The following is a 27,862-nucleotide window of genomic DNA, read 5'->3' as shown; positions in this document are numbered from 1 at the left end:
AGATTCGTGGCTGATACTATTTAATTTATCCAAATATTTAATTTAAAATTCCAAAATATAATTATAATTTAATTTGAAATGTCTCTTTCTCGTCTCACCTCTTTCTCTTCTCCGAGAGGAGAGCAGGGTTAGGGCAAAGCCGGAGAACGCCATTCCCTGAAGAAGAATGCTGAAGCCCTGACCCTTTCTCTCTCTAAAATTCTCCTCGTTTGCGTTATCGTCCCCCCCCTCTCCCTCCCCCCCCCCCCCCCCCTCTCTCTCTCTCTCAATTATTGCGTTTTCCAATCAACTCCACTGCAAAGAAACCCAGGTTGGTTTGTGCAGCAATTGGGGAGGATGAGTGGACAGGTCCCTCCTCCAGCTCCCAGGCGGAACAGTTTGGTTCAGAAGCGCCATCCGTCGAGTGTGAAGAAATCGTCGTCTCAATCCGAAAACGGAACCGCCAATGGCGCGGCCAAGCCCTCGTCCCCGAACCAACCGTGAGTCTCCTTTTCTTTTTGGCTTTTGCTTAATTTTGAATTAATTCCTTCCTAACTTCATGTTCGTGTTATTCGGAAGACGAAGTAATGGATTTAATAGGGGGTGTCTAATTGATTGCTTTTGCTTTGACCCTTGGTAGTGGCGAGAGGACGGTGAAGAAGCTGAGGCTATCGAAGGCCCTTACTATTCCGGAGGGGACCACTGTTTCCGACGCCTGCCGGAGGATGGCGGCCCGCCGAGTTGATGCCGTGCTGTTGACTGATGCAAATGCTTTGCTGTCTGGGATTGTCACTGACAAGGTTCTTTCTGACAACTTCGTCTGCTTTTTTAATTTTAATTTGGTTTGACGTTCTGTGTTATTGGGTTTCTCTGTCTTCTAAAGTTGCTGTCTCTTTTTTGTGTTTAGGACATCGCCACAAGAGTAATAGCAGAGGAATTGAGGCCTGAGCAGACCATAATTTCGAAGGTTATGACAAGGAACCCCATTTTTGTTACCTCGGACTCGTTGGCAATTGAGGCTCTTCAAAAGATGGTCCAAGGTTAGCTTTATGTCGTTCCATTATTAGTCATCTTTCATCACTAAGAATAGAGTGAGAAATGAGCATGACATGATTGAAGTAGTAGTAGCGTAGTTGAGTGCATCTTAATGAACTATAGTTATTGTATGATGGCTGTGTTGACTCATATACAGTCTCTGGTAGCAAATATGGTATTTGATTGCATTAGAATGAGGAAAACAGAGAGTCAGGGACAATAACGTGGCATGCAGGTTCTTCAACTTATGCACTTTGCTTGTGATGGTGTTTCTCTGTGCATTTTAAATTTAACCCATTATAAGCCACCGATTGTTTTCGCTCGTATGTTAACCAGGCTGTCTTTAATTGAGATATTCTTGGATGATCTTGGTTCTCTTTTGGTTGACAGGAAAATTTAGGCATCTACCTGTTGTAGAAAATGGTGAAGTTATTGCATTATTGGATATCACGAAGTGCCTTTATGATGCTATTTCCAGGATGGAGAAGGCTGCAGAGCAGGGCAGTGCCATTGCTGCTGCAGTTGAAGGAGTTGAGCGACAGTGGGGAAGCAATTTTCCTGGTAAGGTGCCGTTTCTTTGGATTTGTAATCTAATCCATATTATGGGAGGATAGGATAGCAGCTGCACTCGAAAAACATCAATGAAATCTGTAACGGACTTGTATGTTAAAAAAAAAAAAGCTTATCAATTTTGTATCTATTTAGGGAACCTTTATGTTCTTTTGGATAAGTTGGCAGGCAGTTCTTATTTGTATGGGTAGTACTTATGGGTTTGTGCTTCTTGTTTTGAGCCCTTCAGGAAGCACAAATGTTTCTAAAAAGTAAGTAGTGTTGGACATATTATGTAGATTGATAAGTTTCCATCCCACAGACGCTCATCAGACATGTTTAAAAAATGCCTCTTATTTTTTATCTTTTCAGAATATACAATGGATACAAACAGGACAAAAATATCCAATAGATGGTGCACACAACTCTTGTTACTGGTAATAGAAGAACACATCAGGAGCCAATGATTAAAACAAAAGTTTTCTGTATTCTGGCTATTTATTCCTGTTCCATGAGCGTTGAATTTTAAAACCCAAAATCTTGAAGTACTAAGTTGGCTGGATTGAAGTGATTTAGAATGGATATGAGGAGTTTTTAAAGAAAATGAGAATGCATATTGTTCACAGTTATTTCCCAAAGTATAACAAGTGGAGATCCCTAATATTCTGCTATAATCTATATCAAATACATTATATTTCTGTAACCCAAAAAGAAAGGAAGAAGCTTTATTATTTTTATGCATGCCATTTGAAATGCATAGTTGTTTGTTATTATGCCCTATCATGTCTTTCCTTGTTGAATTCTATTGCAGGATGTCTGTATAATATCACATCCAAGTTCCCAGCTTGTCCTGTGCTTTTTAGCATGTTGTTTGTAATCTATTAATCTATAGAAAAAATTATGTTTCTACTATTTTAGTCTACTTGTATCATCAATGATTTTGCAACAATTTATTTTCTCAATATTTTCATTGTGGTGTCATGTAATACTGTTCAACTGTTTATTTAGAATAAGAATTTTGATTCTGATGGAATCTCTCTGCACACCTTGTTGTCTGATTCCGTCAGAATCAGAATCACTGTCCTTTTATTTAATACAAGTTGATTATAGCAGTTATTTGGCCCAGTGTTTAAAAAAGCATGCTTAAGCACACTTTAAGTGCAAACTGCAGCGTGCTTGGGGCTTTTTGTGTGTGAAGCTCAGCGACTTTAGTTGAGCACAATTAAAGCACGCTTTAGTTGTGCTTTTACCTAAGCTTCGAAGCACAAAAAAGTGCCCTTCAAAAATATGCTTGGTTTTTTTTATTAGACAATATGAATGGTTGGATTTGTTTAAATTTTTGCAATGATGTGGCTGCTTGAATGGGTAAAATCATATATACATTTAAAAAAAAAAGAAGAAGATTCGACTGTATTTATGGAGCAAAAAATATTGATGGAAATATATAATTAGGTATAAATTAAAGATTGCTAATATATTCTTGATTGTTGTAAATTAGTGATTGGTATGATTCATTCTTGATTGTTGTTAATTATAGATTTTTGATTAATTGTAAATCAAGGATTGATTGTTTGGGGATTACTCTAAATTAGGGGTTGATTAATTGGGGATAGGTGTTAATTAGGGATGAGTTTTTTTTTTCCCTTAGGCTTTTTCTATGATCGTATGAACTTGTAATAGGTATAAAATGTAAATGAAAAATGGTATCTCATTATTTGTTAAATTTGCACCCCTCATTCTTATTTAGTTTTTTTTTTTTTTTATGGCTGCTTTTTTAATAGTTTATATTTTTTATGCTTATAAAAGTTTATGCCAGTTATATTCATTTCACCTCGCTTAAGCTTCGTAGGCCTTATGTGCTTAGTGCTTTTGAAAGCACTAATTTGGCCCAAGTTTGATATTGTAGTAACTTTTAAAGTATTTTCATATTGTTCAATTTCCCCAATAAATATCCCCCCCCCCCCAAAAAAAAAAAAAAAGAAAAAAGAAAATCTTTTACCTGTGAATAGAATAATTTTCAAGGAAGCTGGTCTAATCAATAATGTGAATAGAATAGATTAACCAACAATTCATTTTAGCATTAGCTAATGCATATAGCACAAGATGATCAACATCATCAGGTCAACTTCCCTGGCTAATAAATATTGAGTGCTTGGCTTTGAATTTTTGGAAGTTTTATGATAGTCCCTCAGCTGGTGCCTTCTTTTTTTGGTGCTTTCTTGTTACTTTGGTGTATATTTCATTTTACCTCTCTTGTGAAATACAAGGGTATGTGGATATGAGTTTCTTGTTAGAGGCTTGGTCTATGTCACGACCCAAGAGTTAATTAGAAGGGCTATGCTGTATTTCTTTTACTTTAATTGTTGCATCTGTATTCCAACTATCAATTCTGTTAGAATTAGAAACGCTACATGTGAGGCCTTAGGAAAATGACAAAATAGTTTGTTGTAATTGCTGGGGGGGCGGGATGATCTGCTGCATCCATATCCACGGCTCACGCCAAGCACCTATATGTATTCATTTCATTCCATGGGAGAAGGCATGCAAAAATAGAATACAACATTATCCTATTCTCTCTCTCTCTCTCACTCTCTCGTCTCACTCAATTCTCTTTTCCCCCTCTGTTCATTCTATTCTTCCCTATTCTTCTTCTAAATTCTCCCTTCATTCTTCCAATTTCCAATTCAACCCTAGGCTAAACCCTAGGTTCATGACAGTCTATTCGTCTATTCATTTATTCATTATGGAGATCCTAGGACAAGTTTTTATCGAACTCGATCTTGAATGGCCAATCAATAATGGCAGTGAGATAATGAAAAAATTCTCCTTCAGAGGTAGAAGTTCCTACAAAGGATCTACCAATTAGTATTGGGGGCCTTTGAGTGTCCTGTATGTGACTCAGCACCCATCATGTTTGGTTTTGTGCATAAAAGCGCATTGCATGGTGGTGCAGATATGAGTATCCTAGCATGCAAGTTTTAGCATGTAAACACACCCTGACATAGTTCTTCGGGTTATGTAATACTCGTTGCTACTATATTTGAATGTTATTTAAGTTTTGAAATGCTGAGCTCGTTTTGTTTTCTTTATCAAAGCCTCACTGTCCAGAAATAAGGCCTTTTTTTTTTGGCCAAGTAAAATTGAAATAAGGTCTTTTCAATTATCAGTTTTTGAGGGTAAAAAGAGGTCGCCAAGAGCAAAAGGTGCCCTTAAGGCACTATGATGTTCATATCGCCTAAGACACTAGGTGCCAAAAAAGTGCTTGCCTAAGCAAAGCTAGTGGTTAAATTAATAATAAATATATTTAATATAAAAAAGACAATCAAATAATGCATATAATATAGAACATCTAAAAATTCCTAAATACATATTCTCTTAATAATTTTCAAGCAAAGACATAAAATGTAGCAATAGATAGATGAGATTGCCTTTCTCTGCTTGTTATCTCATTTTCCCTCTTCTTATTAGATTCTCTAGGACATTTGCATGTCTTCTTTGATATTTAGAGACAATGATCTTTTATTTTCATTCTTTTTTCTATTTTTTTCCCCTCTGTTACAGCCCAGGTAAGTGTCTAAGGGCCTCAATTCCCGTGATGAGGTTCTCATCTAGCAGCACCTGAGTAAAGGAGCCTTGCCTAGCAACATGCAAGGTGCCTTGCGTCGCCCGAGCACCTCTCTTGTCCTTGGTTACACTAGGTAAAACTAGGGAAGTGATTTAAGGGGGTTGATGAAGCTCTGGTTAAATTGACATTGTGTTGTACCAATTCCTTCCCTATCATGTAGACACAAGTAAATGGTAGTGCACATGTATGTGCAATCTTATGATGGGCTCTCTATGTTAGTCCTACTACTACAATTGCCATTCTATCTCAACTCAAGTTAGCCATTGTAACACCTTATCCCAACCTAGGGTATGAAAGAGGGTGCTAGCTGTTCTACTTGGGGAGAACATTTGATTGGTAGCTATCCATTAGGGATGATCAGGTTATTAGCTATAGTTTTTGGTTCTCCCATTCACTAGGCTAAGGAAAAAAATTAGTGGAAATGTGAAACCTTTCCTTGTTAGTACTCTCTTTGCATGCACCTATAAAGTGAAGGTGAGCATTTTATGTTTTGCACATGTGAAATTCAATTTATATATATATATATATATATATAACCTAAGCATGCTATGATCTCAACCCAATATCCAACTATCAGGAACCCGAGCCTGACTTGTGATTAACTTGAAGATAGAATTGGGAGAATAGGAGAAATAGAGAGAAATGGGGAAGAATAAGGCAGAATAAGGGAGAATAACAGAGAGAGATGGAGGATTAGACAGGAAAATAGAGAGGGAGTGTAACGCCCCATTTTTCAAATATATAACGAAGTTAAATACAGGTTAATACCCCACATGGGCATTATAAAAATCCTTACCAACAGAAGCGAAGAATCAAACCTGAAAGCTAGCTAAAGCTAGATAATAAGGATTTCTGCTATAAAATCTTTAGAACAAGTATAATGGTAACATACGTCCCTAAAGGCAACAAATAGTCCCTTATCATCATAGCAATTTCTTATACAACATTTGTAGTGCATCATTTGAGATATACACATAGTGAACCCATATCCGTCTATAATTAATGTAAACGATTAGAAATCCCAAAGGTTACAATATCACTTCTTTATATAAGGAATCGTAGTACAAGAACAATAGAAATCAAACTAAACTTTGGCTACAGTTTTTCCCTCTCTTATTTGTTTTCAGGGTATCTGGCACGTTTGATATACCTGGGATGTTGAATATTCTAAGGGTATGAAACACCCAAGTTAGATAGTTACATCTAAGTGAGATGGTTTAGAAAAGGAAAATACATGTGTGATGTGTGTAAATGCAATATGCAATATGAAACATCCCCCTGTGGTAGCAATGCCAGGGTGTTGTAATCACTTATGCTGGTTATTATGTAAAACTCTTGCCCCACACTCATGGGCACGTGATCCCTCCTGATCGCACATGATGACCTACAACAACTAGCCACAATCCACAAGTATCGTGAAGCATGAAAAATAGCAAAAATATGCAAGAACAAGGAAACATGATATGTAAGCCACAAATTACACACAAATGGATCCAAGAATGATCAAGATGAAGTAAGAAGCATGCAGGAACTACTCACCTTGACTATTTACCTCTTGGGTGTACTGTTCACACTTGTAGGTCTAGGTTTTCTGTAGAAATCATGAGTTTCAGTGGACCAATTATCAAATATTTTTATACAAGGTTGTAGCACAAAAAATAAGGAGTGTTTCTGAAATTTTTTAGGAAAAACCAAGCTATCATGTGCCTTCACCCGCTTCGGGAAGCGGGCCCACGCGCCCTCACCCGTAGGCAAAACCAATGCGTGCACCATACGTGTTGGTCGTCTTCTCCGGCGATGACGGACTGCAACTCGATTTTTTGGCCATATCTCTCTCATTTTAGCTCTGATTCGACCCTCGTTTGAATCTATGGCTCCCTTTCTTTCCCCTTTATAGGAATATAAAGTTAAATGAGACTTACCTTACTATTTTGTTAACTGTTTGGCACGAACTCCAATAAAGGCCTGAACATTCCGGCGAGACCCGTTCTCCCTCGTTTCTCCATCGATTTTGCTCATTTTTGCAGAATTCTCCCACACTCTCGAGATCTTATTTAGGGGTGAGCAAAAATTTGGGTAAATCGAACTAACCAAATTGAACCAACCGAACTTGTCGGTTCGGTTCAGTTTGGTTATTTCCTTCAATATTTTCGGTTATTTAGTTTGGTTTGGTTATTAGTTTCGGTTCGGTTATTTTTTTTCAAGAATTTCGATTATTCGATTCGATTTTTTTGGTATTATTAACTGAAAAACCAAACCGAACCGACAAATTAACCCTCTTTTATTAGGGTCGGTTCGGTTTGATATTTTTGGTAAAAATTTTGGTTTGGTTTTCGATTCGGTTACAACGGCTCAAAATTCGGTCAGTTCGATTTCGGTTAGTTTAGATGATTTAGTCGGTTCGGTTCGGTTATATGCCTTGGTTCGGTTCAGTTTGATTAATGATTTTCGGTTCAGTCGGTTCGGTTATAATCGATTGCACACCCCTAATCTTATTCCTCACCTTAAAACCCCTCAAATCCTCATGGTTTTGCCTCAATTTTACTTGAAATGGTTTGTGAATAGAACCTTAGCCTATTTATAGATTTTTTGGCCAATCCCGTTTTGTCAAGTGTTCCGCCACTTAACGCCGTAATTATTACATCGCCACTTGTGTCAATTCTATCCCGCCACATGTCCTAAAACTATATTGAAATTCTATTTGGAATCCAAAGCCAAATTGGAATGTTATTTGAAATTCAAAGTGATCCAAAGTTATTTTAGAATAAGTTTTGAAATCTAAAGTGATCAAAAGCTATATTGGATTTGAAGTTTGAAATTCATAACATTCAGGTCCTTACACCAATTCCTAAGTCTTTGGGTCAATTATACTTTTATCTGAACTCCAATAATTACGATTTTGCCCCTTCTCAGAAATTGAACTTTTTATCTCAGGACTTCCATAATCCTTTGAAATGTCCGATTTCCGAAACAATTGAACTTAAAAATCTCGGGTATTATGTTATTGCGATTACATACATGGGTCGAGGTAAGTCATAACTACGAGTGGTATGTTTTCCCTGATGTAGGCATGTGATGTGTTGTGGGCTTACTTAGGAAACGTGTTTTCCCATAATAGCAAGCAATGGGATTATGGTTCCCATACTTAGCCTTTGGAAAAGAAAAATTTTACTCTGGTTACTAACTTTACGTTCGGTTTAGTATGTAGATTGCTGTACACCTCAGCAATTGTGAGCAACTGGCTCTGATTTGATTATCCTGAATTTTGCCCTTGTTAGCACAGATGCTGATGCAGTAATGGGCGTGCTTTGGCAGCACTATTTGAAAATTTTGAGGTCTTCATGATTGCTTGAGGTACTTGTTCTTTCAGAGGGATTTGAATGCGGGATAGTGACGGTGGATAGAGTTTTTGAAGGATTGCGATTGTGTGATCCAATACCACCTTGGGAGGGTGAACGTGGTGGCTGATGCAGGAATGAGACTACTTTGATAGCCTGTTCTGATGACTCGAGGGTGGGGATTGGTGGGGGCTTTTAGCCAGTTGTTAGTGACTATAGTTCTTGAGGGAATGTCTATTTACGTCGCTAGCCTGGCGATTTACTCTCATATGATGAGCAGACCTGTCAAGCTATTCTAGAAGACTCGAAGATGTAGTCATGTGTTGACGATTGGGAATGGGTCGAAAACTTTGATATTGGTTTTCGAATGAAATACTTTGATTTTTGAGTCAAAATTATGTGATTGAAGCAAAAAATTGAGGCAAATCATATTGAATGAGGCACACCAAGCTAGGTGCGCTATCCTTCCTGATGTGAGTCTTGAGGAATGAAATAATATCTCTTGGAGAAGGTGTTCTGCAGACACCATGATTTTGAGGAAAGAGGTGAAATTTTGAACACAAAATTTATTTTAAGGGGGGTAGAGTGTAATACCCTAGATTTTTAAGTTCAAATGTTTGAGAAAACAAGACATTTCAAAGGATTATGGAAGTCCTGAGATAAAAGTTCAGTTTCTGAGCTAGGGGCAAAATCGTAATTATTGGAGTTCAGGTAAAAATATAATTGACCAAAAGACTTGGGAATTGGTACAAGGACCTGAATGTTATGGATTTCAAACTTCAAATCCTATATAGTTTTGGATCACTTTGGATTTCAAAACTTATTCCAATATAACTTTGGATCACTTTGGATTTCAAATAACATTCCAATTAGGCTTTGGATTCCAAATAGAATTCCAATATAGTTTTGGGACATGTGGCCGGATAAGATTGGCACAAATGGCGATGTAATAATTACGGCGCTAGGTGGTAGGACACTTGGCGTAATGGGATTGGCCGAAAAATCTATAAATTGGCCAAGGTTCCATTCCCAAACCATTTCAAGTAGAGTTGAGGCAAAACCATGAGGGTTTGAGGGGTTTTGAGGTGAGGAATAAGATCTCAAGAGTGTGGGGAAAATTCTGCAAAAGGAAGGAGCGAAATCGGTGGAGAAACGAGGGAGAATGGGCTTCTCTGGAATTTTTGGGCCTTCATCAGAGTTCATACCGAATAGTTAAGAAAACAGCGAGGTAAGTCCCGTTTAAGTTTATATTTCTGTAGAGGGGAAAGAGAGGGAGCCGTAGGTTCGAACGAGAATTGAATCAAAACTAAAACGAGAGAGATATGGTCAAAAAATCGAGTTGTAGTCTGTTATCGCTGGAGAAGATTACCGGCGCGTATAGTGCACGTGCTGGTTCTGCGTGCACGTGAGTGCGCTTGGGCCTGCTTCCTGGAGCGCGTGAGGGTGTGTGACAGCTTGGTTTTTCCTAGAAATTTTTAGAAACACTCCTTATTTAATGTGCTACAATCTTGTGTGAAAATATTTGATGTTTGGTTCACTGAATCTTGTGTTTTCTGCAGAAAACCTAGACCGACAAGTGTTAACAGTACACTCGAAAGGTAAACAGTCAAGCTAAGTGATTCCTGCATGCTTCTTGCTTCATCTTGATCATTCTCGAGTCCATTTGTGTGCGGTTTGTGGCTTGCATATCATGTTCCCTTGTTCTTGCATATTTTTTCTATTTTTCATGCTTTACGGTACTTGTGGACTGTGACTAATTGTTGTAGGTCATCATGTGTGACCAGGAGGGATCACATGCCCATGAGTGGGGCTAGAGTTTTACATGATGACCAATGGGGGTGATTGCAACACACTGGCATTGCTACCACAGGGGGAGGTTTCATATTACATATTGCTTTTGCATACATGTATTTTCCTTTTCTGAACCATCTCACTTAGATGTAACTATCTAACTTGGGTGTTTCATACCCTTGGGATATTCAACGTCCCAGGTATATCAAATGTGCTAAGTACGCTGAAGACAAATAAGAGGAAGGGCAAAGCTGTAGCCGAAGTTTAGTTTGATTTCTATTGTTATTGTACTACAATTCCTTGTATAAAGAAGTGCTATTGTAACTTTTAGGATTTCCGGTCGTTTCCTTTAATTATAGATGGATATGGGTCCACTATGTGTATATCTAGAATGATGCACCACAAATGTTGTTTAAAGAATTGCCATGATTATAAGGGATTATTTGTTGGCTTTGAGGACGTAAGTTACCATTATACTTGTTCTAAAGATTTTATAGCATAAATCCTTATTATCTAACTTTAGCTAGCTTTCAGATTCGATTCTTCGCTTCCATTGGTAAGGATTTCCATAATGTCCGTGTGGAATATTAGCTTATATAAGAAAACAATATGGAATACAATGATATCTCAACACTTCTCTAATTTATATACAACATCTTATATACACACAAAAAGATAGAAAGGCAAAACCCATAAACCAAGGATACATGTAACCCATGAAACATGGATACATGTTTCCTCAATTTGTGGGATCCCATAAAGTATGGATCAATTGTCTCCATTTTCTTCATTTCTACACTTCCCCTCAAGCTAGCTTGAAGATATCTTCTAGGGCAAGCTTGCTCACTAATTTTTCAAATTGATTTTTGTCTAATCCCTTTGTAAGAACATCGGCAACTTGATTAACTGTTGGAATGTAGGGCATACAAATTATCCCATTATCAATTTTCTCCTTAATAAAGTTCTTATCCATCTCTACATGCTTTGTCCTGTCATGGAGTACTGGATTATGGGCAATGGAAATCGCATCTTTATTATCACAATAAACCTTAGCTGGTAAGGGAGTGGAGACCTTTAAGTCCTCTAGAAGTCTCTTTATCCACATGACCTCACTAATCTCGTGGGCAATTGAATGAAATTCAGCTCCAACGCTACTTCTGGCCACCACGTTTTGTTTCTTGCTCCTCCAAGTGATGAGATTGCCTCCCACAAAGGTGCAACATTCCGATGTAGATCTTCTATTAGTAACACTACCTGCCCAGTCTACGTCTGTATAAGCTTCTTTGTGAAGATGTCCATTTTTTCTGAAGAGCAAACCTTTTCCAAGAGTTCTTTTTAGGTACCTTAGAATTCTATAGACAGTTTCAAAATGTTGTGAACCTGGTGAGTGCATAAATTGATTTACTACACTTACTGCAAATGCTATATTAGGTCGAGCTTGGGATAGATAGATGAGTCTGCCCACAAACTTTTGATATTTCTCCCTTTCTACCACATCTTTGGGTTCGATAGGTTGAAGCTTAAAATTAGGTTCAATGGGAGTTTCAACTATCTTATACCTGAGCATTCCTGTTTCAGCGAATAAATCCAGGACATACTTATGTTGGTTAACAAAGATTACCTCCTTAGATCTTGCAAACTCCATCCCAAGGAAGTATTTTAGGGGTCCCAAGTCCTTGGTCTCAAAACTCATATGCTAGTTCCCTCTTAAGTTCTTCAATCTCTCCCCTGTCATCGCCAGTCATTATTATATCATCCACATAGACAATTAAAATAGCTTTCTTACCGTCACCAAAGTGCTTGAAGAACATTGTGTGGTCTACTTGGCTCTGAGTATAACCATAGTTTTTTATCGCATTTCCAAACCTTTCAAACTACGCTCTTGGAGACTGTTTCAGACCATACAAGGATTTTTTTAGATTGCATACCTTGTTAGTGCCAACGCTCTTCTCAAATCCAGGTGAGAGGTCCATATATATTTCTTCCTCTAAATCGCCATTTAGGAAGACATTTTTTACATCAAGTTGGTGTAGAGGCCAATCTTGGGCCACTGTGAGAGAGAGGAGGACTCGAATAGAGTTTATCTTTGCCATTGGAGCAAATGTCTCTTGATAGTCAATGCCATATGTCTGAGTGAACCTCTTGACAACAAGTCTTGCCTTATAGCTCTCTATGCTTCCATCTGCCTTACATTTTACAGTGAAGACCCATTTACAACCTACAATTATCTTGCCTCTCGGTAGCTCCACAATTTGCCAAGTCCCGTTTATTTGAAGAGCATTCATCTCCTCGTTTACGGCTACCTTCCAATTTGGATCACCTATAAAGCATCCTGAATTGTTCTTGGTACATGCAAGTTGGAAATATTTGAAAGAAATGTCGTGTGACTATTGGACAGTTTTTGATAGGATAAGTATTTGGCAATAGGATGTTTAGTACAAGATCTTACTCCTTTTTAGTGGTGATGGGGACCTCAAGATTAGACAAATCAACTGAGGAAGAATTTAAAGGAGTAAATTTAGAATTACCCAGAGTGGAAGAAGGACCATCATCCAATGATGCCAACTACTTAGTTATTGGAAGGGTATTCGGATCAATAGTATTTCTCTGAGATTTTCTTCTGATATAAAACTGAAGCTCAGGTTTCGGATTACTTTGATCTGTTTCTAGTAATTCTTCCCCTGGTTTTGACTCCATTATGCTTGGCACCTGTGGACTAGGCGCATCTTGTTCTTTATTGTTTTGAGTATTAATTTCCCTATTTCGTTTATCAGAGTGGAGTGGAGTGTCAATTATATTAGACATATATGGAAGAGATTTAGAAATTTTCAAAAAATTATCTTTATCTTTTTCTACATGTTTAGAAAAATGATATTTTTCTACAATATTCTCCTCCTGAAGATGATTTTTGATAAAATAGGGTTGATTTTTCATGAAAGACACATCCATTCTTATGTGAATTTTTTTTTGTCAAAGGATTAAAGCATTTGTACCCCTTTTTTCCTGGGAGTATAACCAACAAAAACACATTTTTCAGTTGTTGGATCTGATTTGGATCGAAAAAATTTGTGGAATATAAACAAAACAAGTGCATTCAAAAATTTTTAAAGGTAGATCAGAGTACAACCGACACATGGGAAAAGTCTTTTTTAAGGAATTTAAAGGTGTCTCAAAGTTTAAGACTCAAGAGGGCATCCTATTAATTAGATAACAAGCTGTTAAAACAGCATCTCCCCAGAGGTATTTTGGGACATTCATAGAAAACATAATAGCCTTAGTTATCTCAAGTAAATGTCTATTTTTTCGTTTAGTTATGCTATTCTGCTAAGGAGTTTCACGACATGTTGATTGATGTAAAACACCTTTTTCTTTCAAAAAACCCTCTAAACATTCATTGAAGTATTATGTTCCATTATCAGACCGAAAAATACAAATTTTTGTTTGAAATTGGCCTTCGATCATGTAAAAGAAATCTTTAAAAACACTTGCTACGTCGGATTTCTTATTAAGCAAGTAAACCCAACATAGTCTAGTATGATCATCAATAAAAGTTATAAACCATCTTTTATCAGATAAAGTGGTAACTTTTGAGGGTCCCTAAACATCGCTGTGAATCAAATAAAATGGTTTTAAAGGACGGTATGGTTTGGGAACAAAATGAGCATGGTGATCTTTAGACAAATGGCAGTTTTCACATTGAAACTTAGAACAATCCACTTCTTTAAACAATTTAGGAGATAATTGTTTTAAATAAGGAAACTAGGGTGGCCTAGCCTGAGATGCCATTGCATTATTGGATCAGAAACAGAGATTGAACTATTATCACTTAATCCATGAGCTTTTTTATTATCGAAGAAATCCTTATTGAAGTAGTAAAGTCCGTTTATCTCTCTAGCACTACCAATTGTTTTTCTCGAATTTTGGTCCTGAAATAGGCAATAAGAATCAAAGAAGGTAATACCGCAGTTAGAATCTTTTGAGAGTTTACTGACAGACAAAAGATTACAAGTAAGTTTAGGAACATGAAGTACTGATTGAAGATCAATACTTCCAGAGATTTTAATAAGGCCTTTGCCAGTAATAGAGAAAAAACTACCGTTTGCTATCCTTACTTTCTCATTACCTGAATAAGGATTATATGAATCGAAAAGATTGGCCAAGTTAGTCATGTGATCAGATGCCCTTGAATTAATAATCTATAGAGCAGATTTAAAAGAACTTGACAGGGCTAAAGTAGTTCTACCTGAATGTACCAAAGAACCATTAGGTGTACCAGGTAACGAATTGGTTAGTAAAAATGTCGAGAATTGATTGAACTGTTCTTTGTTGAAGGAACCAAATGTAGAGGGAACGTCTGACATGGTGGCAATAGGGATTGAAGATTTGTTGACTAGTGTGTGACTGCACATTCTATAGATTCGGCCACTCTTTTTTTTTTTTTTAATAATTTGAGTTGGCTGGGTTAGCTGGATTTGTCTGGTGGATCTGGTGCTGGATTTGTCTGGTGGATTTGGTGGTCGGATCTGAGTTAACTTTGGCTGACCAAATATGAGCGGGTCGTGGCTAGGTCAGATTTGAACCAAATCTGGCAAGGATCTGGGTTTGCTGAAACTGTGGCCTAGCTTGCAACAATGGAGAGACCCAATCGGCAGCGATGGCAAAGGCGGAGAAGCTGATAGCGAACCTTGCCGCAGCAGCAGAGGCAGGCGACGGTTACAAAAGATCGATGGCTGCCAAAGACGTTGCCGGTCGGTGAGAGCGAAGCAACATCCGTGGAAGACCTAGACCAGGGCGTTGCCGGAGAATGAAGGTCAGCGGTTGCGCAAGACCATGAAGACCAAACGATGGTGAGCGATGGTAGAAGGCCGACAACCGCAAGGCAAGGCCGCACTTCACCCAAGTTAATTCAGAGCTGTCGCTGGATCTGCAAGTCGCTGTGGCTTGCAGATTTGAGAATTCCTTGACCGACGAGCTACTGGGTGTAGAAGGAACCAGTGACGGTGGTGGTGAGTCTGGTGTGGAACTCGATGGGGAGGACGGTGCTGCACACGGCAACGATCAAGGGGAGATTGGTGGTGCTGGCTGAGTTGTATCGAGTCAGGCCTGAGTGGACCTGGGTATTAACTGGCAGTAGCGAGACCGGGCTTCACCTCTGCGTGAGGAATAATAGGGTGGAAGGTTTGAAGGTTTTGGTGGCGGCGGCACAACTAGCAGATCTTGCCTTGAAGCCCCAACAAAACGACGTTGAGCACAGACAAGAGACCCTTTGTCTTCTCTGCTCTTGGATCTTGATGGCAGCTGCGGATTCGTCTGCTAGAACAGTGGTAGATCGACAGCGGCTGCAGGCGACTCTGATACCATATAAGAAAACAATATGGAATACAATGATATCTCAACACTTTTCTAATTTACATACAACATCTTTGTAGAAATAGAATATTCTGTGTATATCTTAGATTCTATGTATATTCTATGTATATTCCTATTTCCTTTTTTGTTATTTCCATTTTGTATTATTCTCTTCCTCTATAAAGAGAAAAGGGAAATCATTGTATTATTATCAAGAAATAGAGAATTATATTTTCTCAATCTTGTTTAGATGGTATCAGAGCAGGAATTAGGATTAAATCACAGCCGTTCAACTGTGAAACCCTAATTTCCTCTATTCCTCTGCCATACCCTAGAAGTCCCGCCGTTCTTCACTGACCACCCTCCAGCGGTCGCCCCCTCTGAGATTCGACCGTCCCGACCGCTGCTGCTGCATCTTCAGCCGCCGCCTTTGGTTCCCACCTCTGGAACGGTCGCGATCTCCTAGCCTCTCGCAAAGGTCGGCTTTCATCAGTCGCGCCTGTTGCTATTCTCGGTTGCGAAGGATCGCGTTGCACTCTAGAGCTGCTCCTATCCGTCGTTCGTGCTGCTTCTCCATCGAACGTCCGCACTTGTTGCTGTCGAGAAGGTCGGCTCTGCATCGCGCATCAGAGCCGCTCCTATTCTTCGCTCTTGCTACCTCGTTTGTGCTTAGTTCGTGCGATTTGTGCTGTTGTTCGTACTGGTCGTTCGTGCGATTTGTGCTGCGATTTGGGCAACTGGGTACCCAGATTCAAGGATCCAGATCCATGGGTCTTTGTAGGGTCTCCATATTTGTACTGACCAGATCCAGATCCGATCCAGATCCAGATCTAGCTGGTAGTGGGTCCTTACTTTTGCTGCCCTAATCCGTTTCTTCAACCATCATGAATGACTCTGCATCCTCAGTCACTCCGACCCAGCAATCTCAGTCTTCTCAAGCTCAGTTTCGAGTTTCTCGAAACTCCTACTCACATCCGGTATAGATTACGACTATTCGTCTCAATGGTACTAATTTCCTACGTTGGTCGCAATCTGTTCGTATGTACATTCGAGGTCGGGGAAAGATTGGCTATTTGACTGGCGCCACATTAACCCCAGACAGCAAAGACCCGCTATATGACATTTGGGATGTCGAGAATTCGATGGTGATGACGTGGCTTGTTAACTCCATGGAGGAAGAGATAAGTTCGAACTATATGTGCTTCTCTACAACAAAAGAACTATGGGATGAAGTCATTGCCATGTATTCCGATTTGGGGAATCAATCCCAAATCTACGAGCTCAACTTGAAACTTGGTGAGATTCGACAAGGTAGTGATACTGTCACCCTATATTTTAATTCTTAAAGCGCATTTGGCAGGACTTAGATCTCTTCAATACATATGAGTGGAAAAACACAGAAGATTGCAAGTATTATCAGAAAATGGTCGATGCTAATCGAGTATTTAAGTTTCTTGCTGGACTCAATGTTGAGTATGATGAAGTCCGAGGGAGGATCGTCGGTAGAAATCCACTACCGTCTCTTAGTGAAGCCTTCTCTGGAGTTCGGCGTGAAGAAAGCTGAAGACTGGTTATGTTGGGCAAGAAAAAGAGTGGAGAAAGTGGGTTATCTGAAAATATGGCACTTGTGACTGCTGATGCTAATGCTGGTGGACGACATATTGCGAGTCAACGAAAGGCAGAAGAAAAACCTCGTGTTTGGTGCGATCATTGCAATAAACCACGCCATACTCGGGAGACCTGTTGGGTGCTTCATGGCAAGCTAGCCAATTGGAAGTCTAGATCAAAGCGATCCCAACCTACTGCACATGAAGCTGATACAAGACCATTCAACAAAGAGCAACTTGATCAACTTCTGCGATTGCTAAAGCCTAATCTGTCCCTGGTACACCCAATTGTTCTTTGGCCTATTCAGATAGAAACTCTTTTGCCCTATCTAGCTCTTTTCAATCTGTTCCATGGATCATTGATTCAGGAGCATCTGATCATATGACTGGTTTATCTCATCTCTTCAACTCGTATGTTCCTTGGTAGTGAAAAAATAAGAATAGCCTATGGTAGTCTTTCACCTATTGCAAGTAAAGGACTCATTAAACTTTCTGAGAATATTGATCTTCAATCAGTACTCCATGTTCCTAAACTTGCTTGCAATCTTCTTTCTGTTAATAAACTCTCCAAAGATTCTAACTGTCGTGTTATCTTTTTTGATTCCTATTGCATTTTTCAGGCCCAGAACTCGGGGAAGACGATTGGCAGTGCTAGAGAAATAAACGGCCTCTATTATTTGGATGGGGATGTCTTGCGTAATAAAAAAGCTCACGGGCTGAGTGGTATTAGTTCTACTTCTGTTTCTAATCAAATAATGCAATGGCATCTTAGGCTAGGTCATCCCAGTTTTCCTTACTTGAAATATTTATTTCCTACGTTGTTTAAAGGAGTGGATCCTTCTATGTTTCAATGCGAGAGTTGTCATTTATCCAAAGATCATCGTGTTAAATTTCTTTCAAAACCTTATTGTCCTTCAAAACCATTCTATTTAATACATAGTGATGTTTGGGGTCCTTCTAAAGTCTCCACTTTGTCTAGCAAAAAGTGGTTTGTTACTTTTATTGATGATCATACTCGACTTTGTTGGGTTTACTTACTTGCAAAAAAATCAGATGTGCCTCGAACTTTCAAGGATTTTTTTCATTTGATTGAAGCTCAATTTAACACAAAAATCTGTATTCTTCGATCTGATAATGGCACTGAATATTTTAATGACTCTTTGGGGGGTTTTTTAAAAGAAAAAGGAATTTTACATCAATCCATTTGTCGTGAAACTCCCGAACAAAATGGTATTGCTGAACGAAAAAATCGACATCTACTCGAGGTTGCTAGGGCCATCATGTTTTCTATGAATGTCCCTAAATACCTCTGGGGTGATGCAATTTTAACCGCTTCCTATCTCATTAATCGTATGCCCACTCGTGTTCTACAGTTTCAAACCCCCTTACACTCTTTAAAACAACTCTTCCCTCTCTGTCGTATATATTCTGAGTTACCCTTAAAAGTTTTTGGATGCACTTGCTTTGTTTATGTTCCTCACATTTTTCGTTCTAAATTGGATCCCACAGCTGAAAAATGTGTCTTTCTGGGCTATGCACCAAATAAAAAAGGGTACAAATGTTTTAATCCTATTACCAAAAAAACTTATATTAGTATGGATGTGTCTTTGCTCGAAACTCAACCCTACTTTCCCAAAAATCATCTTCAGGGGGAGCATATTGAGAAAGAAGATAATTTTTTGAATTCTAATGTTGAGGATCCTCGTCCTACCATGATTGGTGCTTCCCTCCACTCTAATAAACAATTCAAGGATATAAATGTTCCAAATATTGTGGAACAAGGTGTGTCTGGTTCACAGGTGCCTAGCGTGATGGGATTGGAACTAGGGGGAGAATTACCACAAATAGATCAAAATATTCCAAAACCGGAGCTTCAGTTTTATACTAGAAGACAAACCTTGAAAAATACTATCAGTCCAAATATTCCTCTAACAATTGAACAATCGACGTCTTCGAGTGATGGGGTTTCCGATAGTTCTTCTTCTTCTCATGGTAACTCTAAACTCACTCCTACAGATTATTCTACATTTGATTTGTCTGATCTTGATGTCCCTATTGCTACTAGGAAAGGAGTGAGATCTTGTACCAAACACTCAATTGCTAAATACCTGTCATACCAAAAATTGTCCAATCATCATAAGGCCTTTCTTTCAAATATTTCTAACTTGCATGTCCCAAGAACAATTCATGATGCCCTTGGTGATCCAGATTGGAAGTTAGCAGTCCAAGAGGAAATGAGTGCTCTTAGAAAGAATGGAACTTGGGAGATTGTGAACAAACCAGAAGGCAAAACAACAGTAGGTTGTAAGTGGGTATTTACTATAAAATGTAAGGCAGATGGGAGCATTGAAAGATACAAAGCAAGGCTGGTTGCTAAGGGTTTCACCCAAACATACGGCATCGACTATCAAGAAACATTTGCTCCAGTAGCTAAAATAAACTCTATTCGAGTTCTCCTCTCCCTTGCAGTGAATCTTGATTGGCCACTCCACCAATTTGATGTAAAGAATGCCTTCCTAAATGGTGATTTAGAAGAAGAAGTTTTTATGGATCTTCTACCAGGGTTTGAAAAGAGCCTCGGGACAAACAAGGTATGTCGTTTAAAAAAATCATTGTATGGTCTAAAACAGTCTCCGAGAGCGTGGTTTGAAAGATTTGGAAAGGCGGTGAAAAGTTATGGTTACATTCAGAGCCAAGCAGACCACACACTATTCTTCAAGCACGCCAACGACGGTAAGAAAGCAATCTTAATTGTCTATGTGGATGATATAATAATGACTGGTGATGACAAGGGAGAGATTGAAGAGCTTAAGAGGAGATTAGCTCATGAGTTCGAGATCAAGGACTTTGGTCCTCTAAAGTACTTTCTTGGGATGGAATTTGCAAGATCCAAGGAGGGGATCTTTGTCAACCAACGCAAGTATATTCTGGATTTACTCAATGAAACAGGAATGCTTGGGTGTAAGGTTGCTGAAACTCCCATTGAACCCAACTTAAAACTTCAACCTGCCGAGGCTAAGAATGTGGTAGAAAGGGAGAAATATCAAAGACTTGTGGGTAGACTTATCTATTTATCCCATACTCGACCAGACATAGCCTTTGCTGTAAGTGTTGTAAGTCAATTGATACACTCACCTGGTTCACAATATTTTGAAGCTACCTACAGAATTCTGCGATACCTAAAGGGAACCCCTGGGAAAGGTCTACTTTTTAGAAAACGTGGACATCTTCATGTAGAGGCTTATACAGATGCAGATTGGGCAGGTAGTATAACTGACTGAAGATCTACATCAGGGTACTGCACCTTTGTGGGAGGCAATCTTGTTACTTGGAGGAGTAAGAAACAAAATGTGGTGGCCAGAAGCAGTGCTGAAGCTGAATTTCGTGCATTTGCTCATGGTATTTGTGAGGTCATGTGGATAAAGAGGCTTCTATAAGACTTGAGGGTCTCCACTTCCCTTCCAGCTAAAGTTTATTGTGATAATAAAGTTGCAATCTCTATTGCTCATAATCCAGTTCTCCATGACAGGACAAAGCATGTAGAGGTGGATAAACACTTTATTAAGGAAAAAATTGATAATGGAGTAATTTGTATGCCCTACATTCCAACAGTTGACCAAGTGGCTAACATTCTTACAAAAGGAGTACATAGAACTCAGTTTGAGAAACTTGTGAGCAAGCTGGCCATGGAAGATATCTTCAAGCCAACTTGAGGGGGAGTGTAGAAATAGAATATTCTGTGTATATCTTAGATTCTATGTATATTCTATGTATATTCTTATTTCCTTTTTTGTTATTTCCATTTTGTATTATTCTCTTCCTCTATAAAGAGAAAAGGGAAATCATTGTATTATTATCAAGAAATAGAGAATTATATTTTCTCAATCTTGTTTAGAATCTTATATACACACAAAAAGATAGAAAGGCAAAACCCATAAAACAAGGATACATGTAACCCATGAAACATGGATACATGTTTCCTCAATTTGTGGGATCCCATAAAGTATGGATCCATTGTCTCCATTTCCTTCATTTCTCATGTTTCCTCAATTTGTGGGATCCCATAAAGTATGGATCCATTGTCTCCATTTCCTTCATTTCTACAGCTTGTATTTAGCTTCATTATATATTTGAAAAGTGGGGCGTTACAGGCAGAGAGGGAATAGATGGGAGAATTAGAGAGAAAAGGGAGAATTTCAGATAGAAAGGAATAACTTTTAATGAACAAAAAACATAAAATCAGCCAAGAGGTTACAACTTTATATAGGAAGCTGACCAGTAGTTATTTGTGGTAGGTACCACTCCTCCATTACCAATAACTGCTCCTTGAACACTAAACAACTATTTTTAATCTGGAAGTAACTATCTAATACAATTTTGCAGAAATAAAAATAAAATGTAACTAGCCTAAACCATGACACCAACATACAATCAAAACCTATGGTAAACATGAATAAACCTCAAACATGAATTACAATCTAAAAACAAACTTATTTACAACACAAGTGTTTGTCTCATCTTATACATCTAGCTCGTTGACTAAACAACTCCTTGACACTACTAGATAGTCGATCCTTTACCTGGACCAACCGCTACCCTTTCATCCTTGATGGAACCTGCATCAACTATAAAAATATAGGGGAAAAGGGTATGAGTAACACTTTACTCAATAAGGCCTACCATTGGTGCACGGGTGCCAAGGTCTATGCAACATGAACATTCTTGCAATTTCATAAAAACTGTTTCTCTGTTCTTGGCTCTTGTCGATTGTGCGTGCACTTACCTGAAACTGTTGTTATATAATTATTTATTTAGTTGGACGTGCCCACCCCCTAAAAAAAAAAAAAAATACTTGTGGGGATCTTGTATTGGAGCAATATCATGTGTTTTGCCTGTCACATCTGTTGTATTTACTATTTATCTTGTGTGTCATCTCTGACAGAATAGATTTGCAAGCATGATGAATATATGTTTTTGTTCTATCATGCATGGCTATCAAGTCATAATAACTTAGTTATGCATTTATATTTAAATCCAAAACATATACATGCTTGATGGATTCTAATTATTGCTTGGATTTTTCAATCTGGATTTCAGCTCCATCTGCTTTCATAGAAACACTTAGGGACCGGATGTTCAAGCCTTCTTTGTCAACCATTATTGGTGAAAATGCCAAGTATCATTCATAATCACTTGCTCACATTTATTTGTTGAAGAAAATGGTTTATGTCTAGATATTTTGCTGTTCTTGTGTTACTAAATTTTGCTTCTCTTTTTCAGAGTTGCTACAGTTTTGCCGTCTGACCCAGTGCATGTTGCTGCCAAAACGATGCGGGACTTGCGGGTTAACTCTGTTGTTATTGCCACAGGGAATAAGATTCAGGGGATACTAACGTGGGCATCTTTTCTCTACATGATGTTGTTTTCTTGCCTTTTTCTTCAGAAAACATTTTGCATCTCATTATTCTGGGTTGTGTTTGAGTTGTTGCCATTTTATGTGCCTTGTTTCAATTTATTATAGCAGTAACTTATATTTGTTTGTTGTTGCTGGCCTGCAGTTCAAGGGATATCCTTATGCGAGTTGTGGCCCAAAATCTTTCTCCTGAGTTGACTCTGGTGGAAAAGGTTCTTTTTGTCATACCTCAATTTGATTTGTTCTAGTTTTGCAATATGCAAACATTCCTTTCCAAATTTCCATAGGATAACTCAGGTCATTGGTTTTTTTTTTCAAGATTTCATGAGTTATAAGTCTTACAGATGATGTGATTGTAGATAGAGATTACAGGTGAGCTGGAATTCATCTAACCAACATCATCTAATGGGATTAATGTTCTTATAAGTGATTATATCATTTTGAAACATCCAATGCTACTTTCATAAAAGAACTTTCTTAAAAGTTTTCAGATTTCTTATGCCTAAGTTGTTATACAACCTGGTTAGATAGACATTACTCCAACATGAAAGTTCAATTCCTGATATAAATCTCCCATACAAAATAGGGTGTAACTTCTCTAGCATAGACGCCATTGAAACCAATATCATAAATGAAGACATAAATTAAGGGTGCTTGAGGGGTGCTCTTAACAGGAGAAATTTGATATTTATAGCTAACGACAACATGCCAAGTCTTAATCTCTCTGTGTGGGGTCCCTATATAAATTCTAACTCGTCAATCATTTCTATTTGTGATCCTATATTCTATAAGGTCCTTATAACTCATACGTAAGTCTCCCAACTTTTTCTAACTGTATTTTTATGTTTCCTACTTTCCTTGTGCCAAGTATACAGGTTTACATCTTGTATTCTGAAAGCAAAAGCTTAATGGGTCCTCGTGTGCTATTTTCTTTACACTTATGGTCTCATCTTATAATTTAGTTACAATATGTATGTTTTACTATGTTTATAGTTGTTTTTACTTTCTATAGATAATGACTCCAAATCCCGAATGTGCAACCTTAGAGACTACAATTCTCCAAGCTCTGCATATCATGCATGATGGCAAGTTCTTACATCTTCCTGTTCTGGATAAAGGTGAGTTTAAGTTCTTAAATCAATTTAATGAATTTTCAGGTCATATTTCTTAACTTTTTCTGGTTAGCAGATGGATATGTCACTGCTTGTGTAGATGTTCTCCAGTTAACTCATGCAGCAATCTCGCTGGTAAGCTTATTTTGTCTCAATATTGCTGTATATATGCTCCATCCTGTGAATTTGCAGGTTTAACTGATGCAGTGATTATTCGAAGATTTGCTGATCTGTTGTCCCTTTTGTGCTTAATAAGAAGCTTGTGAAACTTGCAATTCTGTCAGAAGCATGATTCTTGGCAAAGGAACTACATTAACTAATTACAAAATTAAACCTCTTCTTTTGGAAGAAAAGTAGGTTAACTAGAAAGACAGTACACTTACTTAATTTAGAGGGGTAAAAAGGTAAACTAGAAAGTACAATTACTAATTTACAGGGGAAGACTTAAATTTCTGAGGGAGAAAGAGGAGACAAAAAAAGATGATGTATGTTCTCACATGGGCATTGGTCACATTGATTCCATATAGAACCAACTTATTTATCTATAACATTGATGCGCAACCAAGATTCATATGTGTGTGTGTACATATATTTATGTGGAAGATATTTTTAATTGATGGATAGTGTTTGTATGGATGAGTTGAAAGATAAGACTAATGGAAAATTTGTAGAAAGGTTATAGAAGGAAGAATGATGAAGTGGTTGTAGGTTGCTATTTTGTCTCCTACTCTACACCTGTATTCATTCTATTATTTTAAATAAGGAAAGATTATATCAGGATAAATAACAACACAATTACTGCCATCAATCATCCCAGAGTCATAGCAATCAACAGGATGCATCTGGACTAAACGGAACATGAAACTGACTGAAGGAACAAGCAGCAATGATCATATCCATTGATTAAAAGTTCTATGTCATTGTGATGTGTCTGTCTTGTATTATTGTGATGTTGAAATGACCGATGTGTTAATGTATTGTGGGATTGTCAAGTCACATAATATCTCATTTACTTTGTGTTTTTCTGTGGATATTAATTATGAATGCATTTATTACATATACTTAAATAAGTTCTGTATCTGTCCGTGCTAACCATTTTATGCAATTCCACAAAAATATTACACGGGCAGAATATTTTGGCCACTTAGCAGGGCTTGAAGTCCTCCTGGCTAAATGACACTTGTGTTTGAGCATAAGTTGGAACTCTGCGTGTCCAATGGGGCTGATTTTGCAAGTGGTACTCTATACTCATTACTATACTCGTCACAACATTGAGTAGTTTAACTTTGTGGTCTGTATTCCTTGACTACTCAATTCCACGGAATTCTCATTTTCTGCACGTGAAATCTATATTTTATTTGCTTTATTTTGTCTCTAATCATGCCTTACCATCTCTATATCACTCTTGATAATATTTCCAATGATTTGCTTGGAATATTTCTCACTTAGAAAGAAAATTAAAAAATTTCAGTATCATGTTTGAATGCTTTTTTCGTTGCAATTCAAAATCTGGAAGCTATTATGATAATAATTTATGAGTTCCCACAATATTGCCATTTTATATTGTTCTCTCGTCTTGCCTCTGTAATCAGAACAGTCCAGAATTTACAAGTGCAATGGTGATGACAGTATCTCACTCAAAAAGTGCTGAACTTATCCATAATTTGTAGGGAGAATATCTCATATGTAATGTAGAAGTTAACCAAGTGTTTGATGTGTCCTTGTCAAGGTTGAGAGTGGCTCCGGAGCTGTAAATGATGTGGCTAATACAATGATGCAAAAATTCTGGGATTCAGCGCTAGCTTTGGAGCCTCCTGATGATTCTGACAACCAGAGGTATCACTTTTTATGCATTGATTGTGTTATTTTGTGATTGGTTTTGATTCTTCAATCATGTGTGTGATGCCTTGTCCAGTGAGATGTCTATGTCTGCATTCAACACTACTGAGGGGACTGAGCATGGGAAATTTACATATCCATCTCTTGGCCTTGGAAATATGTTTTCCTTTAAATTTGAGGATAGCAAGGGTCGTGTGCATCGATTAAATTTTGGTGAGTAACATTTCAAGCAATACGTCCTGTTGCTGGTTGGTTATAGTAATGCGAGAATGTTCAAAACCAACAACCCCCTGCAACCCCCCCTCTCTTCTTTCTGTTTTGATGAGGTAGATAGTAGTAATTTTGGTATGATGATGCCATGAATTATGGTTTTAGTAATTGACAAACCAGAGCAGGAGCATTTTTACAGCACTAGCTTTGGTTTTAGTCAACATATAGAATGAAAATGGAGTGAGCTTCTCTCTCAAAAGATGACTTTCCATGCTATATAGTAGCACCAATTAACACGTTGATTTGATTTTGAACTTTCATCAGGCACTGAGAACCTAAGTGAGCTTGTTTCTGCTGTTATGCAAAGGATAGGTGCTACTAGTGATCGCGACTGCCCACATCTTTTGGTGAGTTTTTTTTTTTTTTCTGTTAATTAGTGCTTTTGGTATTTGAATATGATGTATTTTCTGATGATGTCAAATATCCTTATCTTCTTGCAATACTTCTATAGTATGAAGATGATGAAGGTGATAAGGTTCTCCTTACCACGGATGATGATCTTGTTGGTGCTGTTAGCCATGCAAGATCAATAGGGTTGAAGGTACCTGCTCTCATTTGTCATCTTAGCCTTTTCATTGGAAATGATTTTCTTAAGAGTGAGGATGGTAGCTTGAAACGTTGGGGCTGTTTAGTTGTAGAAAACATGTTTTGATTTTGTATCTCCAATTTTGAACGTAGCCTCAAATTTTCCTTTTTGACATAAAATTTGGAAAACATGTTCAAATGCCAAATACAAAAATATTTTCTACTCCTGAAAATCAGAAAACTTGTTTAAAATTGTCTTCTTTTAATATACAGAAAATTTAGAAAACTGAAAATATTTTGATCATAATTCTATTTACAGAATATCATACAGCAAGAAGCAACACAGTGCTTCCAGTCGCTGTTCTTATGAGATGCACCTTCTTGCAGGTTTTGAGACTGCATTTGGATTTTTCTGATTCAAGTCAAGAAAAGATGATAGCAGAAACTACTACTACAATGACTGCACAGAAAACTGGGTGGCTGAGGTCCGGGATTTTGGCCGGTGCTGTTGCTCTGACGGGCATTAGTGTAGTGCTGTACTTAAAACGCTCCGAGCTCTAATTTTGTGTTATGATGTTGAAAGAAAATATACAAGCTGCAAAGTTGGTGGTTCTATTTGCACTGATATCTCGCTGGAGGCTTAACAAGTGAAGATGGCAGTTTCCGGCACATGATAGCAGCATTAGGGAATGGTGAGTACGTACGGGTCGGACGATAATGTGCGAATACGATAGATAGTTGGGGGAAGAGACACTGTTTTGTCTATGTTACTGATGCTACAATTGCTCATTGTGCATGTGCATGTGCATGGGGAGAGAGCCGGAGAAGAAGAAAGCATTACAAGAGCTGGAGTGTATTTTTTGAGTCCAGCTTAGGTTTAGGGCTTGCGATAATCTGTGGCAGTGTCCTAACTAACGTTCAACGCACAATAGTTGAAGTTGAAGCTTATTATGATAAGAAATGACCATGAATGTCTATATTTGTGTTTTGTGTTGATGATTTTCGTATATATCATTTGTGCATTTGTTCTCTTCTCTGCCTAAATCGTTCTTTATAATGGTCTCACTCTCACCTTTTGCCATACTTAAATATAATGTAGTGACATTCTTTTAAAATTTTAAATAATTTATGATCGAAATGGTATACTAACAACTTGTTGTCAATATAAATAATTGTTTTAGCATTTTGAATGTTTTCTTTAACACCACACCATCGTATCTTGTAATGAGAAATCATTGCATTTCACTGTCTCACCAAAACACCACGAAAGTACTAATTACTTAGTAACTTCTAACCCCTATATATATATGCTTCAATATAGTCAATGGCTACATAAAATATATAAACTTGAATGTCATAAGGGAGAGAGGCATATATATTTACACCACATTTATATTTCAAGAATACAACTAAATCATTGAATATCAAAT

At 37.9% G+C, this 27,862-nt stretch overlaps 1 protein-coding gene across 1 annotated transcript; it reads left to right on the top strand.

Annotated features, from left to right (window-relative positions):
• Positions 1-97: 97 nt before the first annotated feature.
• LOC127799321 (CBS domain-containing protein CBSCBSPB3) lies at positions 98-27,420 on the top strand. Its single transcript, XM_052333248.1, has 14 exons — positions 98-479; positions 620-779; positions 887-1,019; positions 1,405-1,575; positions 22,371-22,449; positions 22,554-22,667; positions 22,832-22,898; positions 23,699-23,804; positions 23,875-23,933; positions 25,528-25,634; positions 25,714-25,850; positions 26,172-26,254; positions 26,359-26,448; positions 26,820-27,420. Exons 1-14 carry the CDS (start codon positions 337-339, stop codon positions 26,991-26,993), a joined length of 1,623 nt encoding a protein of 540 aa, XP_052189208.1. The 5' UTR covers positions 98-336; the 3' UTR covers positions 26,994-27,420.
• The last annotated feature ends 442 nt before the right edge of the window (positions 27,421-27,862 follow it).

This window comes from Diospyros lotus, chromosome 4 (assembly GCF_014633365.1).
Source record: "Diospyros lotus cultivar Yz01 chromosome 4, ASM1463336v1, whole genome shotgun sequence".
NCBI lineage: Eukaryota > Viridiplantae > Streptophyta > Magnoliopsida > Ericales > Ebenaceae > Diospyros > Diospyros lotus.
The sequence above is the reverse complement of the archived record's forward strand: the minus strand, read 5'-3'. Positions and strand labels throughout refer to the sequence as shown.